This window comes from Apaloderma vittatum, unplaced genomic scaffold (genome assembly GCF_000703405.1).
Source record: "Apaloderma vittatum isolate BGI_N311 unplaced genomic scaffold, ASM70340v1 scaffold23122, whole genome shotgun sequence".
Lineage (NCBI taxonomy): Eukaryota > Metazoa > Chordata > Aves > Trogoniformes > Trogonidae > Apaloderma > Apaloderma vittatum.
Window position 1 is genome coordinate 40,069 of NW_009702232.1, and position 18,072 is coordinate 58,140.

Consider the following 18,072-nt stretch of genomic DNA (forward strand, 5'->3'; position numbering starts at 1 on the left):
AAGAGTGAACTCCTCTATAGCTTGTTCTAGAGCGTCACTGAAGAGGGTAAAAAAAAGATTGAAAGAGAATTTTACTTTGAACACCAGTACTTCACCACCGGGGAAGTTTGTTTTTATTGCTTCCCCCATGCAAACCTGCAGGAGAAGGGAATCGCATGTTTGAATTTCTGTGGTGCTCTCCAGAGAAAGTACTCCCATCCCTGCTTAAAAAAACCCAGCTATGATAACAACTGTCCGTAACTGGAGAGGTCCAGATAAGGTTGTGTCCACAAACTCAACAAAAACGTTTTAGTCTCCACCAAATTAACTCATTCCTAGATCTCCACAAATCCAAAAGGTGAATAATGGGCTCCTAGAATGATTCCTATTGGTGTCCTGTTACACCAGAATATCATGGCTGTATTGCTGCTCTCTGTCTCCATGTCTAGTAAAACCCCAAGCTACACAGCTTTTGTGCTGCCTGCTTTTTTTCACCTCCTAATTCTGGCATTACTTCTGCCCCCTTTTCTAGCTGCCCCCATGCTGACTATCTCTGGAAAAAGACCTAAAATTGTCTGCAAATGCAGACCAATGGGAAGATCAAAGTTTTGATCCAGCCTGTGGAGAGCGCTACCTTAAGCTATCAAAGATCAAAAAAAACTTGCAAATAGTAAACCAGACGGTTCCGTTTCTGCTCAAGACCCACATAGATCCACATGATCCCCTCCCGGGCACCAGACACTGAAGCAGCCGCAGAAATCGTGGGGCAGCTTGGAAACGTGCGTAACTGAAGGAAAAGACTGAGCAAAAGAAACGTCTCTAGATGGAAGGAAGCGGTAAAGCAGCAGTAAGAGGTTAAGCCCACTTACCCTGGGTTCTTGGACTTGAGCCAGTTCAGCAGCGCATCCTTGTTGAAGGCCGCAGTGGCCACCATGTTGCTCTTGTTCAGCTGGATGTTGGCAATGGTGTCTGAGTGCATGACTACTTCTATCAGTCCAGTCTTGTCTCCTGTGGAGAGGCAGCCATAAGGGGTCATCCTGCAGAGATGAAAAAAACCCTTCCACTGAAATCTTGCCCAGAACTGGGTTGTGTTGACTTTTAAGCTTTCCCTCATCTTTTGCATCTATTCTACATTTCTACTCCTCAGCACCACAAAACCCAACTAGCTGCTCACAGAACACTAGACAGACCTGTCGGGGACACAATAAACTTGCAGACGAAATGGCCTCGCCAAGCGTGACTTATCAACGTGGTAGGACAACTGTGTGCTCATTGCTCACCTCAGGTCCAGACCCTCTTGCTTCCACAGGATGTCCATCAACTGGATCATCTGCAGAGTCAGCATGTCCTGACGAAGATCTGGGCAGCATAACAAAGGAAAAAAGGGTCGTAAGTACCTCCTATTCTCCCTTCCTCTTGTGCTCTTGCAGGCAGCCCTTGCTCTGCCCCTGCAGCAGGCTGCTGGAGAGGCCTTTGCCACTTGCCAGGGCTGGCTAGTGAAGAACATCAGCAGAGAGCAACGTCTACTAGTGCGGTAAGAGCGTAAAACCACCGTACTCGATACCTCCACTCAGACAGGATTATACTAATGGGGTATACGCTACTTCACTTTGCTAAAGCTCTTCCCACAGGAGTCCACATGGCCCTTTAGAAAACATCTGCCTGGACACAACAGTGAGCAGCACCCACCCCAACCCTACAAGGCCTGGGCAGCTGCAGCTCTGTCAGACCTCACAGCAGGTTTAGGGGTTTTTTACTGTGCAAGGGTATCCAGCTCCTACTGTGCTAAAATCTTAATAAAGAGGGCAGCAAGTGAAATACGGAAATATTATGTCTCCAGATTACTGTCCAAAAACTCAAACCCACTGATGGTCCTCATTTACCTGTCATCTTAATGGTCCATATTTAGGCCCACTCACCACAATAAATATGTGAGACTGTGAAAACATATCCTGTAAAGACTTACCATCTCCATTTTTAAAAATAATACCCACTCCACCTCCACCAGTCTCTTCATTATTAAACACAATCCATAAAGGTTTCATTTTGGAGTCCATAAAGGTGCACTGATCCACACTGAAGGAGACAGAAATATCACACATCAGCATGTCCATCTATTAAAAAAGTGGCCACCTAAGCTGCAAATTCAACAGCACCTACAAATGCTAACGGACAGGCGAACTGCATGAGAAAAGAGGATCCTGGGGTAAGCAGAAGCCTTGCTCTACTGCTGAGCAAAGCCTGCGGCACAAATTCAGAGAGGCAGCTATCTTCCTTACCAAACTTCAGTGAGGATAATGTTGGGGTTCAGGGGGGACTGGAGGTGGGAAAGTGCTTCAAGATAAGTTTCCTGCTTCATGCACACATGCATCATCTCCTTGGTTTGAGGCTTGGTGGCCTTCTGAGAACTCACTTTAACAAAGTCATTCAGAGCTTTCATCTTGTTGAGTGCTTCTCCCTGAGGAAAAGGAGGGATGGAACAAAGTTAACAAATAAGAGATTCCTGGAGAAAATTCAAAAACTATTAAAATCTACTGTGAAACCTAAACCTTCCTGTTACCTCTTACCTTCTCTTTAACTTGTGGCCATTTCACACATTGCAACAAAACAAATTCAGTAGTGGCTGCATGAGGGAGATCCATAATCAATTAGGATGTTCTGCTGGGCACAAACGCTCCTAAAACCAGCAGCAGCACCGGGTTGTGGGCACATCTTAGATACAACTTCACAAGTCCCTCACTTCTGAATTAGGCCCAGTGATCCTTGATAGCTAATTAAAGATATTTTAGAGTGGGTAAATAGCAGGATGACCTCCACACCACAACTGAAGGAAAGGCTGCACTGCTCCCAGTCAGACAGCACCAAGTGGCAACAGCAGTGCTCGTTGAACATTTCAAACCATTCTACACACAGAGTGTCATTTGGGACACATGTGGGTAAGAAATGAGCAATGTCACATGTGATGGGGAACTCCAGGCTCTGAATAGGTTATGCCAAAACCAACAGAGCAGTTAAAAGGTTTGGGTGTTGTTTGTTTTTTTTTTTGTGTTACTGATAACACTAAGTTGGGAAAGCTAACAGCTGAGAATCAGCTTCAAGCAAGAGGGAAGAAGATGGTTAGAAGCAATTTTTACCTGTTTCATCAAAACTTTCATATGATGGGTGCTGCCTCTGCAGTATGCTTCCAGGATCAGGCCAAACCTCAAGGCAACTGCAGGAACGTGCATTTCCGACCTAGGGGGAAGCAGGGAGGTTAAAGCAGCTCTGACTCACTGCAGTGAGTCACAAATTCTCCCCATTCATGGCAGCACAAGGAGGGAGGAGAAGGAGGCTGCAGAATATCAGCTGCTGTTTAGATTCTCTCTATGTACTGGGAAGGGGAAAAAAATGCACCCACCCCAGACAGTGATGTAGAAAACCGTTGCTTGAAGTGATGAGACATCTTTCTGGATGATTAAATTGCTAACCACTCCTTTAGAACATTACTTAAGGAGCAAGCACAGCTTAGAGCGTATGGCTCAGAACTGGCAGGTGGCCACGGATCTCAAATAAATTTCAACTCTTGGGCATGTTTACATATATATGAATTCCAAAAACAGAACCTAATCCAAACACCACCACAACAGAAAAAAAATAACAAGCAAACAAAAAATATTTTGTGTCCTCCTGGAATAATCCTTTTTCAGTCTCCTAAAGTACAAGACAGCAGTTCCTGGGTTTTGCTAATCACAGCCAGGAAATCCCACCACTGCTTTGATGAAAGACACTCGCTAAAAGACAGCCAGTAGCCTTTAAATAAATACCCTGGCATCTCTCCATACAGGCCTGCCTGCTGCCTCACTTCACAGAGCAACGTGGAAACTGGTAAATGCTGGTTTCACTGGATTACTGAGAAAAAGCCTGAAACATTTGCTCTTTACCTCAGGTGCCAGAAGAGGAAGTGGCCAATCTTGCGGTTGGATAACGCCCTGTCCAGCAGGAACTTAGTTAATTCACAGTCTAAGTAGGACTCATACTTAAGCACCTGGACAAGCTGTAGCAGGTATTGGAACAATTCATGATCTCTGCAGAAGAAAGGAAAAATAAGACAACCTTATCTTTACTGCAAGCAGTGTACTTGCAAAAACTGTAAAGACAAGACTGTCAGCCTTGTTCACAGTCCCCCTCAGCAGCCCTAAACATAAATAGAAAGGGGCTCTGCCTATCCCTTGTGGATAACACTTACGTCAACTTCTTTAACGAGTTGATAGCAAAGGAACCAACATAACGGTCGGGAAAGCTGAAATCCAGCAGCTCCAAGGCATTTAGGACAGGCAACTCTGGCCAAGTCTGAAGTAGGGAAATCATCTGTAAAGGAAAAAAAGAAAATGGAGCAAGGTTTCTATGACAATGGATATAACTCTAAAATTCTGCTGATGAAGAGCAGCTCCTTTGTGGGGGGTCACTATTCATAGCTACGTCAGAGCCAGTTTGCAGACACTAGGCCAAAAACCATCAGCCCAAACTTCCTAGGAAGGCTGACAGGAGAAACCATCCCAGCCCACAGCAGGGTTCCTTCTGCTGTGCCACAATTAGTGGAATAAGCTCTTTGGAAAAGGCGCTTTTCTGCAGCATAATAATGTCGACTAGAAAGGGAACTTTAGAAGGTTCTGTCAAAGCTCTTGAAGTAAAGAGGGATGAGCAGCACAGACGCCATCTCAAACTGATGTCTGACGTGCTTAGTGGGAGAGATTTACTGACCCCCTGAGGGGGTCTCTCCATCAGTTAAGAGTATCCAATCCAGATCCTATTTCTGACGTGAATCAAATAGATATTTTTTTTAGATCCCTCAAGTTTCTATAGGGAATAAGCAACACCCTGTTGAGTCTGGGACACCACAAGGAGCCAAACGGAGCCCAGAAGAGCCAAACCTCAGCTGAGTACCACTCGGCACATGTTCGCAGCGACCACCTGAGAACAGAAAAAATCTTCCTCAGCTTCAGTGACGCCAAACGTACCTGCACAGGGGCACTCTGAAACGTCCCAGAGTAAGTTGGCCTCCCAAACACAACACAGGACTGCAGACACTGACAGACTGATCAAAAAGGGAGCTCTGGCTGCCAGCATCCTCACCTGGGCAACATCTTCGTGCTTGTTCCATTTGGTGATGATAAGCAGCTTTGCCAAAGCTTGTGGGTACTGGTCACGGATATCATATCTCATCTTCCACACCAAATCTTTCTCATGCTCGTATAGTTCAGTGTGGCTCCTCCGCTCCAGGATCTCCTTCAGTTGCAGCTTCTGCTCATGGAAATCAGAGGGAAGAGCATACACGGGGCTCAGTCTCAACCCATAGGACTTGCTCAGTCCAGAGAGACCCTGTAGCACTACAGCATGACCCAATTTGGTGAAAAAAAAATTGGTTGGGGGCAAGATGGAAATATCTAACTTGATCTATGAAACCAGGCTTGCACATAGCCTGTATGTAGCTGAAAAACTGATGCCAGAAGACTCACCTCCTCAGGATCTTCTGGCACAGCACGGGGTGGTTCTCCATTCCTCCCCAGCTCCAGCAGCTGGGAAACAAATAAAGAGAGTCTAAGAAAGTCTCCTCATTTCCTCTGTACTTCTAGCTCACCGTCACTTCAGGCATTTATGCTGCATTAGAGATCAGTCACTTGCCACCTCTGGAGAAAGGAATCACACCTTGCACAGGCCAAACGTACTCAGCAGGATGCCCTTGCGCAGGGGTGTAACCTAACTGCCCATAAAGACCCTGCCCTGGTGGTAACAAGAATGAAGGGATGCATTCTTTCCACTCCAAAGGGCACATGGGCACACTCATAGAGCTTGCGAAGAGGGGCTCTGGGTCACCGAGCTCCAGGCTAACAGGAGCTGTAACTGATTCTTCACACGTTTGCCGAGCAGCCGGCGCTGCCCAAGCCACCTCGCACACCGGCAGGACCCATGAAATGGGTTCAGAACCCCATTCTGAACCAGAATGTGCATAATGGGAGTGCATGAATGTATGTCCCTGAAAGAGCAGATCTTATTTCTCTCCTGTAACAGGCACATTTCTTCTTCCACTTTAAGTGTCTGGCCAGTTGCAGTGACAGATGGAAAATCCCCACGCTGCACAGCATGTTATCACTCTGTGCTGTAAAGGAGGGAGTTGTCTACTTTCACTCATTTCCCCTTTTATTCCTCTTCCTTCCATCAGAGCCTAATGCTGCCTGCACTTTAAAGGTGGCTCAGTTACACACTTTCTTTTTTTTTAAACAAATGCTCATCTACGAGAGCAGCTTTATCTCAGGAATTCAGAGCCTGGAAAAGCATTCACTCTAAGGTCCATTAGTTATGAGAAAAAGGTCAAATTTTCAATTAACAATATCTGTTCATCGAGTTTGCTTGTACCTGGCCCTGTCGACAGCTGCCCATAAGACAGTGACACTGTGTGCTCCCGCACCAGCAGAGCTTAGGGAATTTCTGTGCCTCCCCAAAATAAAGTGTCCGTGTCCCCTACCTGCTCAAATGATGGGTAATACACAGGGTGTGATGCAACGCTGGGGAAGCAGATGACCAAGGCTGCTGCACTTTCTGTGTTGGGGTTGCATTGCACCGTGCCCATAGGGTTCAGAAGTTCCCCTTTCTCATCTGAAAAACAAAGTGCGTAAAACCATGAACCCAAACCTTCTGAAGCTTTGGTACAGAAAGCAGAGCACAGACTGCTTCCAGCTCTGTCACGGGATGTTGCCTGGCCCTGAGCAGCTCACTCAATTTTCCCAACCCCTCACAAACGAAGTGTACACGACATCTTTAGGACAGCGGCAAGCTCTTTCATTGTACAGGCCACGCCACGCAAAACAAGGCCTTCACCTCAAAATGGCTCTGGATGCCATCACAATCTGGAGTGGGAACCTGAACTACTATGGCTTCTCCTACAACTCCCGGACAGCGATGTAGAAAGCAGAGAGTCCCCTGTCTTTGTGATAGGGGCTAAGGATGCAAAACAATATGACAGCTCTTTCTGGTGACACACCTGGAAAGGAGGACCACATGTGCAAGCAGCATTCCCCTGTTTTCAGCTGGTCCTTATAGTCAAAGAGCATGACGTTCACCCAGGCGATTGGGCAGTCCTGCAAAGCAAAGAAAGAAGCTCATTTAGGTGCTGTACTGCAAAAGCTGGATGAAGAGAAGAGAGGAGCTAACAAGGAAGAGAGATATCCCCACGCAAAGCATCAGATAAAAATATTTTGCCAAAACATGGGGTCTTTTGGGTAGTGCTGAATAGCGCCGAACAGTCCTCACAAACATGTCTAAAGCTTCATCACCCGATATTTTGCACAGCTGAAGAATCTCTAAGCTTCCAGTAAGGCCTCGCAACTCAACACCCAGTGATACTTGAAGGAGCTATGACATACATATTTCATGTATTTCACAGTTTGAGGGGAGGGAGAAGAACCTTAATTTTGAAACAGGGAACACAGAGTTAGTATGACTTCAGAAAACCAGGCAAAGAACACCAGACACGTCTGCTAACGGCAAGAAAACGCTTGGCTCCTTTGTACAACAATAAACACGATCTACAGAAATCAAACTTTATGCTGCCAATCCCCCATCACACTACCTCATCCCCCCAAAAAATATAACCCACAAGCCCAGCGCAGTCACACAAACCAGTTTAATTCTGGAGGGGGAGAGTCCAGCAAGTAAACTGACTGGGATGTGGCCAAGGAAGAGAACCCATCTCCCTGCTCTAACCCAGCTCTCCCTGGCACCAGAGCAGACAGACATATTCCACAAGTGACCTCAGATTTCCTGCAGTCAGGTTCCCCAAATGGAACAGCTGACTTCATGTAACAGCTTCAGCAACACCAGCACTTCACTCAGTGTCTCAGAAAACATCAAGGCTCAAGAACACACTTGGCACAGAAACCGACCTGCGAAGAGGCTGCGAGGCAAAATTCTAGTGAGACACACCCACAAACAGTGCAACGTTTGAAGGGAACCACGGTGAGAGGTTTTCTTATTCCACAGAGACATTCTAGAGAATGTATCGGGCTGACCCTGAAGGTACACCAACAGACTTGGTGGAGGTAGCAAAGTCAGCATTTTCCTCTAATGCAACAAAATGAATCACTTCCAATTGGCCTCTCGTAAACCTTTGAGTTGATTTGATCAGACTAAGTATCTATAAAACCTCATTTGAGACAAGAGCTTCTAGATCATAAGAAAAAGTCAAACAAAACACCACTGCCAGCAATAACCTTTTCTAACCGAGTAAATAACATCAAACCACAGCACAGAGCCTGCCAAAACACAAGGCAAGATTTTTTGGTGGGTAAGGTCCAGCAAAGCAACGATTCAGCACTGTAAGGACAGAAATATCCCCTGCATGAATTACAGAACCACTGAGAGCTGACCCTCTGGGTGACATTAACTCTCTGACTCATCCCAGTCAGCCTGCAAGCATGCCTGTTTTTGTGGTAGTAAATGATTTAGTCCCACCTATCTGCTCTGGACAGTCTGCATAGACAAACGACATGCATGTAATTAACCTCTGAGTGCCGTCAGCAAAGCAAGCAAAAACATTATTAATCGAAACCAAAAATCAGGGTGCACTCTGACTGTAACCTCCTCTAACCAGTCATTTGAAAGGAGATCTGGGTACCTCAGAGCTGCAGCTGACCATATGGAAAAACCCATTTCTGCAGAGCTCAGCTCCAGCAAATATTGTGATTTTATACTGAGAGCTCACCAGAACACACGAACTCTTAACTCAGCTAACCAGGCTCGTTTTGTTTTGTCAAGATATTAAGATTTCCTTCTGACTGCTTCAAAACTGAAAATTGTTCCAGTGTGACCACAAAAATGCAGCCTGTGGATGAATCAGATATTCTGTGCAACAAAAACCTTCCGCAGGAGCTAGACTTCTGCTACTCTTAAGTAAGAAAATAACAATAAAAGGGTTGATCCTGGTCCTGGCCTCAAAATGTTCCCAGTACGAAGTCTACGACTCAGAAATGGATCCACACAAGCAGGGCTGGGGTGCTGCCTGTTGCCCCTCAAACATTAATGTACTGTAACCCCAAGAACCCCATTGATGTCAGCACAAGAAAGCTCAGTGAATGTCCCAGCAGCAAAAAGGAGCTGGCACAACTAACATCTTCTGCGATCACGTTTATCAGCCCGTCACTTCTCTTAGCTCCAGTAAAGATGGCATGAGTAATCCTCTCTTTAAAGCATGGTAACTTTTTGTTGCTCATAAAGAAAATTCTTTGCATGAGAAGAGCTAGAGGCATCATGCTGAAGTCACAACATTGGGAAACCAGGAATTCAATTACAGGCTGCACTAAGATCTACTTTTAAGTTACTGAATTATTAATAGGCTAGAAGTTTTGGAATAGAGGTGATGAAAGTGAGAAATATCACTACATCTCTGATTGAGAAGCTCAAAGCAAGAGCTTCCAAAGTGATTTTACACTTTCTATGATTTCTATCCTCAGTTTGCAGCATCCAAACAGTAACCTTGAAGATTCTGCAATTTCACTTTACATCAGCTAAACCTTTGCTGCAGCCAGTGTTTACATTCCTCATTTCTTTCCCCTTCTTAGCTGTTAATTGGCTCCACGGGGGATTTGCATGCAAAACGTTACTAGAAAGAAGATGCAACACAGCAAAAGATGGTTTAACCTCAATTACAAAACAAGGAAGTTGCGGAACAGCAAAACAGACTCAAACGATTCCTCTGGACATGCATTCAGATGCTGGGTATATTTCTTAATGGCGTTTCTGGACAAAAAATTACATTTAAACCACCTTTCCTACAGGCAGCTCTTTTATTAATAAAGTCTTCTTCTAACAGCAAAGGGCATTTGGTTCAGAATGATGTCCTGCACCCTCCAGCACTGGCAAGCCGGGCTCAGACCCAGGCTGGCTTTACTTACAGCTTTCTTGGACTTCTTTTTGGTGGAACGTGCCTTCTTTGCCTTCTCGATGACAGCATAGAGGGCAAAGCAGAGCCGTGCCATACGGGGGAGGTCACAGATGTTGATATCAAAATCCAGCCTCTGCTTCCACACTGGCTCTGAACATACATTCACTTCAGAGCTTGACACGGTCTTGCACAACATCTCATTGCCATGAAAGAGACCTGCCTGTACCACCAGCTGGGGAAGGAGAAATAAAAGAAAACCATGAACCCACAGGGATTTGACTTGTTTGCTGAAGACATGTGACTAGAAAAGGAATGGGAAAGGGGATGCCCTACTCCTGTCGCTTTCCCAATTCATTCAGACATTAAGTTCCTTAATCCTTCTCTTTACTCAAATTCTATAAGGGCATTATCATCTTTTTACTTCATGCGGAGAAGCAAGAGCTCCTTAATCATTGCAAAGTGCTTGAGTAATCCACTGGTAAGAGTATTACAGGTTTCACATGGGTTAGAAGTGGGCCTGGTAGAGTTAGATAATGGTTGGCCTTGATCTTAAAGGTCTTTTCCAACCAAAGTGATTCTACGAGTCTATGAAATACTCGCCAAACCTTGCCCCCTGAGATGCCACAAAAGCAGGGCCGGCACCAAGAGCTGGGCAAGTGCTTGTGCCAAAGAGAAGGCAAATCAACACCGTGGGCAGAGGGCACATGCAAAAAGCTCAGCCCCAAAGGGCAGCCATTCCCCTGCTCCCCCTTCATGGGAAACACCTTGCAAATCTGTCTTAATTTTACCACTTTCCCATCATCCTCTCTTCTCAGAGCTGGATTTCCCCTCCTCTGCTTTGTGCAGACTTCCCTGTCACTCCACACCGCTGCTGAGCAGAACTGCCACGGCGCAGCAGCTCTGTTTGCTGCCCAGAACCTTCTGCAGGGGAGTGTTCCCAGGAACACACTGCCGGGCTGCTGGCTAGCAAGTTCCCTTCCCCTTCCTGTTGTGCTGCAGTTTAGGAACAGCCCACGGGCTGAATGAAGTGCAATGGAGGATCACGTGAGATCACGCTGTCGGCCTTGGCTTTCCTCACCACACGAACAGGGCAGATACAACCGGGAAAGCCAAAACACAAAACCAAAACCCCAAGGAGAGTCAGTACCTACCTTCATCCTCTCATCTGCATTGACCTTGCTGCCTTGCACCAGCTCGATGTAGAAAGACTGCTCCAAGGACCAGAGAGAACCATAGTTTGGCTAAAAAGAGAAAAGGGTTCCAGTCAGAAACACATGCTACAAAGACTTCTCAAGCCAGCGCCAGACCATCTCTTATCCCATAATTTTTGCTACAACAGAAAGCGGCACTGCTTTGCAGGTGGGCAGCATGAAGTCTGTGACAACCAGGGAAGTTGAGGAGGGAGCTGAAAGCCCGACTGGAAATTCCCTGATCTCGTTTCCCCGCTAGGAACCTGTCCTCAGAGTGGCAGGGAGAACCAGCTGCTCTTCCCAGACGAGATCAGCATTTCCATCAACAGATGAGCTGAACGTGACCCCCCTGGGTCACTGTCCCCTTTTACCTTTTTCTTAGGGAGCGGGGGAGGCTTGGCAACCATCTTTGGGGGACTGGCAATACAGTTGGTTTGCTCGTCTCTCATGGCAATGATAGTGGAGGAGTGTACCATGGTCAGGTGGGGCGTCAGGCCTCGGTGCAGGCAGCTGCGAATATACTGCAAAGAGAGGACAGAGTCAAAATGTAAGGATCTGTTAGAAGCATCCCTTTCCTAAGCAGCATCCAGGTCCTGCCATCAACGCGTTGCCCTCCCATAAACAGCACTGCCCCACTGAGAGAGGAAAACACATCTCAATCCACTCTCCCAGCAAGAGGAGACCCTTTGGGAACAGGCTAAGTGATAAAAGCAAGACACAAGGCTCACCTGGAACTGGTACAGGGGGTAGTTCCCATAGAGATATTCACATTTCCCATTCACCTGCAGAGTGTAATCCTCTGGGTTCTCCACTGTCTCGTGGCGGAAGACAGTAGCCTGCTTCTTGATAGCGTAGCTCATTAATGTGATGGGGAACTCCTTCGGGGAGATCTGGAAAGTGAAGCTCTCCTGCAATCCCAACAACACAGCACACACCGTCAAACGCCAGCAAAGGGCTGAAATCAGCACAGTGAGCAGCAGGAGCTCAGCAGAGAGGTAAAGACATTCCTGTTACTGACAATAAGGAGAAGAACAGGCAAAATTACACACACACGTTAGCAAGTAAGTAGGGATGTTTACCAAACCAGGCAGAAGTGTATTTCAGCAGTGCAAGCAGAAGGCTGGAAATCAGGAACTTGTTTAAGCAGAACCACCAGTTCATGTGGTTGCTAGCCAATAAAAATCTCCCCACTGTCACTCCACCACCAAGGCAGAGGGTGGCTATGGCCACCACGCTCAAATACACTGCCCTGGCGGTGGCTCCTGCTTGATGTCCAAGCACAACATGCAAAAACATCATTACCAAGGGTCCCACAGACAACACAGACCGATGCCTGCAAGCAGCATTTGCTGAGCATGAGCTGAGCAGACTCTTGGTCTTCAAAAGGAAAGGCACATGTTGGATTCTGTGCTCCTCTCCTATCCAAAACCAAAAAGCTTTCATGCAGGAACCTCAGCTATCAGCTAACCAGTACATGCAAGACATGTTCAGGAAGGCGAGCAGCTCCCTTGGCTGGAGGCTCAGTCTCCCTCACAACCTTCTCCACAGGCAAAGGAATCTGGGGAATGAAGATGAACACTGACCTCACAGAAACACTGTCCACACACACATTATTCTGTCTCTAAATGCCCAAAGGTTCCCAAAGGGAAAGCACTGGTTTCAGTTAACCATCGTCACAGAAAAGAGTGTGCTTTACCCCGCCAGACTGAAACTTGACGTTGACAAAGATGTTCTTGCTGGGCATGTGTAGAGGGCCAGTCCCAAGGCCTTTGGCCATGGGCTCCAGCTGCAGGGGGAAGTTGTACTCCATCCAAGCCGCCCAGCTGAGCTGCTGCCGCTTTGCTGCTCTCTCCTCACAGAACTGGCACATCTTGGTGCGGAAATCATTCACCTCTGGATCCTGCACAGAGTCAAACTCATGCAATCCTAAGTGGAAAGTAAAGGAGAAAGGCAAAATAAGCACCCAATGGGGGAAAAGAGCCTTTGATAATCAACTGTCTGTGAAACAGTCTGCCTAAACACACGCTTCATATCTGGCTAGAAGGAGAAGCGTTAGCCAAGCTATTAGCAATCACTTATTTACTACATACAACTGCACCAACTCAACAGCCCTCTGCCAGCAGGGAAGAACACCTTCCTGGTCCCTCTCCAGATCCACCAGAGACCAAAGTGGCTAACTCCATCGCCTGCTAAAGCAGGGCCCCATCACTATCCTGCACGCAGCAAAGCTGTCTGGGACAGAAGCATTTGTCACCTCCAGCCAACACGCTGCCACGCTCCTGGCAATACCAGTGATGGGGAAACTGACCTTTTCCAATGAGGAGGCTGATCTGGGAGTTAATAACCTTCTTGACTCTGTCTCCTTCTCGAGCCACGAGCCGCAGGACTGGTAGGAAGGGCTGGATGTCACAAAGCCGCCGTTGCTCATCCTCCAGCTCTTGCTGCTCTGCTGTCTGGTTGATGCAGGTGAAGACGTAGGCCTCGGGGTCACTGAGCATGTGGTACAGCGGCTCATACTGCGCGTGCTTCCACACCACCTGGGCCAAAAGAAGGGTGAAAACACCACTGCATCTTCCTCTTACTGTCCCCCCACCACCTCGCTCTCCTGAGATACACTTTTTAGCAAAGCAACACACAGTCAGACCTTCTCACGGCAATTACTGGACCTGCAATCACAGGCTGCTTCTCAGCCAGGGCTGGGGGCTCCAATTCATGCTGAACCACTTGGCAGATTTCTTTGCAAATGCCTTTAATTGACTTCCCGTTTCGCACTTGCCACTTGTTTCAAAAAGTACATCCCTCGATCCAAGTATTTAAATCACCCACACTGAATACCTCACAGTAAGTACCTGCTGACTGGTAGCCATGTGAAACAGATATATTGCTCCCACTAGAAGCAAAATTGGGTTAAGTAACTTGCCCCAGTAACAAGCCATGGTTGGACACATAACCCAGAGGAAGGAGCCTGACACCACTGCTACCAGCTCCAGCACCCCGCTGCTGGCAGCCCCAGCAGCTAGACATGGCTTTAGGGGACTGCAGAGGCTGTCACAGGGAACAGACTCTCACTGAGACACAGGAAACTGCCTCAGAGCAATGCAGAAGAAACCCAACTTGCACTGAGTTAAGACCCAACACGTTTCCCCAGGTGCTCCTCAAGAACAGACCCCTTCTTCTGGGGACTACAGGTAAGACCATGGAACAAGGCTTTTACCTGCTGACATGGCTTTAGGGGACTGCAGAGGCTGTCACAGGGAACAGACTCTCACTGAGACACAGGAAACTGCCTCAGAGCAATGCAGAAGAAACCCAACTTGCACTGAGTTAAGACCCAACACGTTTCCCCAGGTGCTCCTCAAGAACAGACCCCTTCTTCTGGGGACTACAGGTAAGACCATGGAACAAGGCTTTTACCTGCTTGATGGTGCCCAAGCTGGCATTGCAGGACACAGAGAGGTTTAAGTATATGCCTGTGGGTAGCAGAAAGTCCACCTGGATGTTTTGGTTTTCCCCCTTGGACCAGAATTCCATAGGGCAATAAATGCCTGGGGGCATCCTGCTCGCTTCTTAGCTACCACCTGCAACAAAAGGGAGAAAAGTCTGTGGCTGCTGAATGCATAATATCTCCTCTGATCTGTGCTGGGCTCTATAGAGCCCAAAGAAAGGAAGGTTAGCATATCCTCATAACTCAGGAAAAAACACGTCTTTCACAAATCTCCAGTCCAATGCCTTTAAGCCACCGAGGCGTTCTTGCTACAGCATTTGCTTCTATCTCAATGCAACCTTTTCTCCTCTAGATTGTGATTAACACCTACATAAGCATTTGACAAAGAAATTAAAGAATTGTCTTCACTTGAGAACAAAGGCACTTGTCCCAGTAGCTCATCTGCAACCAAGCAGCCAACAGAAACAATGAATCCCTACCCTGGCTTCGCAAGGCAATCCTCAGGCCACACATGCTCCAAGCTTCACCTTGTTTCTTCAGAGCTCAGTTCCAGTCTGCAAGAGGCAGAAAGAGGTGTTGCTGGTTCTGAGTACACATGCATTTTTACACACACAAACAAATAATACTCCACTGCATATCTCACCTCTACAAGCACAAGAAAAATGAAATCTAAGGCTGAGGTGATCAAAACAGGCTTGTTAATTCCATCCACACCCTTTCACTTGGCAAGGCTCTAGAACTTGTTCTCAGTACATCCACAGAATGCAAAGAGAAAAAGAATATGAACACTACCAGGTACGTTTTCTTTCTTAAAGGCATGTAACACCAAAGTCAGAGAAACCCTCATGCACCATCCATTTGCCCACAAGCAGAATGTTACAGCAGCATAAAACTCCAGTTTCGTCCTCAGATGACGGGCAGCAAAGTGCGGTGTCCCCATGTGCAGGAAGAACTTGCAGCTGTTCCCATTAGCAACCAGCAAGAGGCAGATTAAGTGGCACTATAATTCTCTCCAATCACCTCAGCAGAGAAAGCAGCTCACCTAAATCCTCTCTCACTTACCAGAATTTTTCCACCAGGTCAGTAGAGAAATGTCCCAGTAGCACAGCCCAGAGGGTGCTCATGCAGCCACGGCTCGTACCTGCTGCTGCAGCCTCCTGCCAGCCTGACTCTTCAGCGGTTCCAAATTCAGCTCTGCACGTGCCCTGAGCAATTGTAAGCGTCACTTGTCCTCGGTCCTTGAAACCAGTACAAAATTTCCTCATTCACAGCTTAAAATATGGCTTAGCAGCTGTGAGATAGAGCACAAACGTAGAGAAAAACTGCTGCTGAAGATCTGGGTCTCCCAAATCATGAAGTCCTGCCGGCAGCTTCTTGTGAGCCAGCCCTATGCTTCAGCACGACAAGCAGCCCAGCATCTTATCTGCCAGTGCCCGGGAGCACAACGCTTCCCCATCAGCAGTGAGGTAAGGATTCCCAGAAGTATGAGCTATGTTTTATCTGTCCTGCTTCCTCCGCGCACACAGCTGTATCACGCAGCAACCGGATACAGAGACCACAAAACCACCCATGTGCCTTAAGAGGGAGGGAAGTAAAAGGGGGAGGAGGTAAGGTTTACCAGTTTGAATAAAGCAAAACAAGCTTGCCTCGTCTCTGCTCATTAACAATAAAATCAGCAAGTTTCTAGAATATCTGCTACCTCAGCCTTCCCCAATGGCAACAAAAGCAGCAAACATCCGCGGCTCACTGAGCAGCACAGACAAAACACACAGCAATGGCCAAAGTGCTTCCTTCTGCTGAGGATTTCTACCTGGTGCCACATCCCAGTCAGATATGAAGTACCCACCCAAGCTGTTAGCAGAACAACATCAAGTTGCCCAATACTTTCGTCCTCCCTAACTCACTGGTTATCTCACAGTATAGAGGGAATTTTCCAACAGAACCTGGAGGGGACAGGCCAAAGGAAGAATAACCCTGGGCTTGTACTGTCTCTAATATTTTGTTTATCAACCCTCTTCCCTTCCCATGCCTAAATTCATAATGCTCTAATGGTTGGACCTTAGATTTGATCCACTGTGACAGTTCTTAAGTGAAGCAAGCTCTGCTTAGATCGGTACTCCTGCACCACCCACACTTTCACCTTCCCTTTTGCCTTGGGAAACTGGAACAGGGTTCTCCAGGCTGTAACCCTGTTTGACTGTCTTGACCTCAGAGTAAAAGTAATTACAATTCTGTTTTCTCTGGGTCATTTTGCCATTTGTGAATAGTCAAACGCAGCACAGCATTTCTGTCAAGGTTTACGCTACTGGGGCTGTTTGAGATACACTCTCTGTCTTTCACTGGAGGACCCCTTAAAAAAAAGGATTCCTCATTGCATCTGGCAATTTTTTAAAAGCCCCAAAGTAATCTCAGGCTTTCATCCTTCTGGAGGAGACAGATTATTGTTAAAAATCCCATGCTGTGGTAGGCTTCCGACCTGTACGTCTGGTAGCCTGAGGTTCAAGTTAATCAACCCACACTTGACGGAAATTAGTTCACTGCACAACTTGCATATCTCTCAAAGCTAGGGGAAGCAAGGGCGAGACGGAAGTTTGTGTTTTAGTGGGATGCAAACCCACAGAATCAACCTCAAGCAGGTACGCAGGCTATCAAAGACCCCTGCTTACCAACACCAGGCTGTAGCCACCCACCTTCTATGATAAGACACCCTCAGACCTCACTCCTCCTCCTGTAACAAGCCCCAAAACATCCTCTTGCTCGAGTACTTCCACATTCCCCCACCTACATCTTCCTATAACGCTTCTTCCTCCGCCACCAGCCACATCTCCCTCAACCCTCACACACTCATTGCATGTGCTGGCAGAGCCGAGCAAACGAAAACAAGACGCACTTTGCTCAAAATGTCATTTTGTTATTGAGACGGGCAGGACCCCAGCTGCCCTAAAGAAAGAACCACTCTTCCTATCCCACAGGGAGGCAGTAATGGAAGCTCTTTTCCCAGAAGGAGTGAGCACACTTGATGGGAACCTCAGATCTCGCTACGAAAATGTGAGGAGTGACCAGTCACAGCCCAAGAGAAGAGCCCAGCAGTGGGACAAGCCACGCGTGAGCCGGCTGATGTACGCGGGCTGTGGCTTCCATCTGTTTGGGGCCACCACGGCTGCTTCTTTCTGTCTGCAGATAAACAAGCGCTCAAACTCCAGAGCACAGCATCGCTTTGGATTTCTCAGAGCATGTAAGAAGAAGAGAAATACATGCTGTCACACAACGCAGGTCCCAAAGCATCAAGCACACACCCAGCAATAGATTTCCACGGTCCAAACACGAAGCTATTCCGCACAATTTCCAGAGAATTCAAGTGTACTCCCCTTTTCGTATGTGGAATATTTTTGTAAAAATCTGCACAAGACAGATTTTCACAGCGAACTGGGGATGAAATACACACAGAAACATTCCACACTGACTCTGCCTCTGGTTCACAGCAGCCCAACCAGCAAAACCTCCTAGTAGTGGACAATTGCTCCATAATCCCTCAGTAATTT

General features: G+C 47.1%; 1 protein-coding gene across 1 annotated transcript in view; it reads right to left on the reverse strand.

Annotated features, from left to right (window-relative positions):
• Positions 1 to 14,660, reverse strand: part of PIK3CD (phosphatidylinositol-4,5-bisphosphate 3-kinase, catalytic subunit delta) — a 17,510-nt gene extending 2,850 nt beyond the window's left edge. The window contains exons 1-19 of the mRNA XM_009879486.1: positions 14,500 to 14,660; positions 13,394 to 13,622; positions 12,782 to 13,011; positions 11,814 to 11,993; positions 11,457 to 11,606; positions 11,047 to 11,136; positions 9,906 to 10,127; positions 6,998 to 7,094; positions 6,482 to 6,612; positions 5,475 to 5,534; positions 5,092 to 5,259; positions 4,205 to 4,326; positions 3,900 to 4,043; positions 3,114 to 3,213; positions 2,259 to 2,437; positions 1,946 to 2,055; positions 1,260 to 1,338; positions 849 to 1,016; positions 4 to 37 (exon numbers count right to left, since the gene is read on the reverse strand). Coding sequence (XP_009877788.1) covers positions 4 to 37; positions 849 to 1,016; positions 1,260 to 1,338; positions 1,946 to 2,055; positions 2,259 to 2,437; positions 3,114 to 3,213; positions 3,900 to 4,043; positions 4,205 to 4,326; positions 5,092 to 5,259; positions 5,475 to 5,534; positions 6,482 to 6,612; positions 6,998 to 7,094; positions 9,906 to 10,127; positions 11,047 to 11,136; positions 11,457 to 11,606; positions 11,814 to 11,993; positions 12,782 to 13,011; positions 13,394 to 13,622; positions 14,500 to 14,640 — 2,634 coding nt within the window. The 5' untranslated portion in view covers positions 14,641 to 14,660. The remainder of the gene's footprint in view (positions 1 to 3; positions 38 to 848; positions 1,017 to 1,259; positions 1,339 to 1,945; positions 2,056 to 2,258; positions 2,438 to 3,113; positions 3,214 to 3,899; positions 4,044 to 4,204; positions 4,327 to 5,091; positions 5,260 to 5,474; positions 5,535 to 6,481; positions 6,613 to 6,997; positions 7,095 to 9,905; positions 10,128 to 11,046; positions 11,137 to 11,456; positions 11,607 to 11,813; positions 11,994 to 12,781; positions 13,012 to 13,393; positions 13,623 to 14,499) is intronic.
• Positions 14,661 to 18,072: the final 3,412 nt, after the last annotated feature.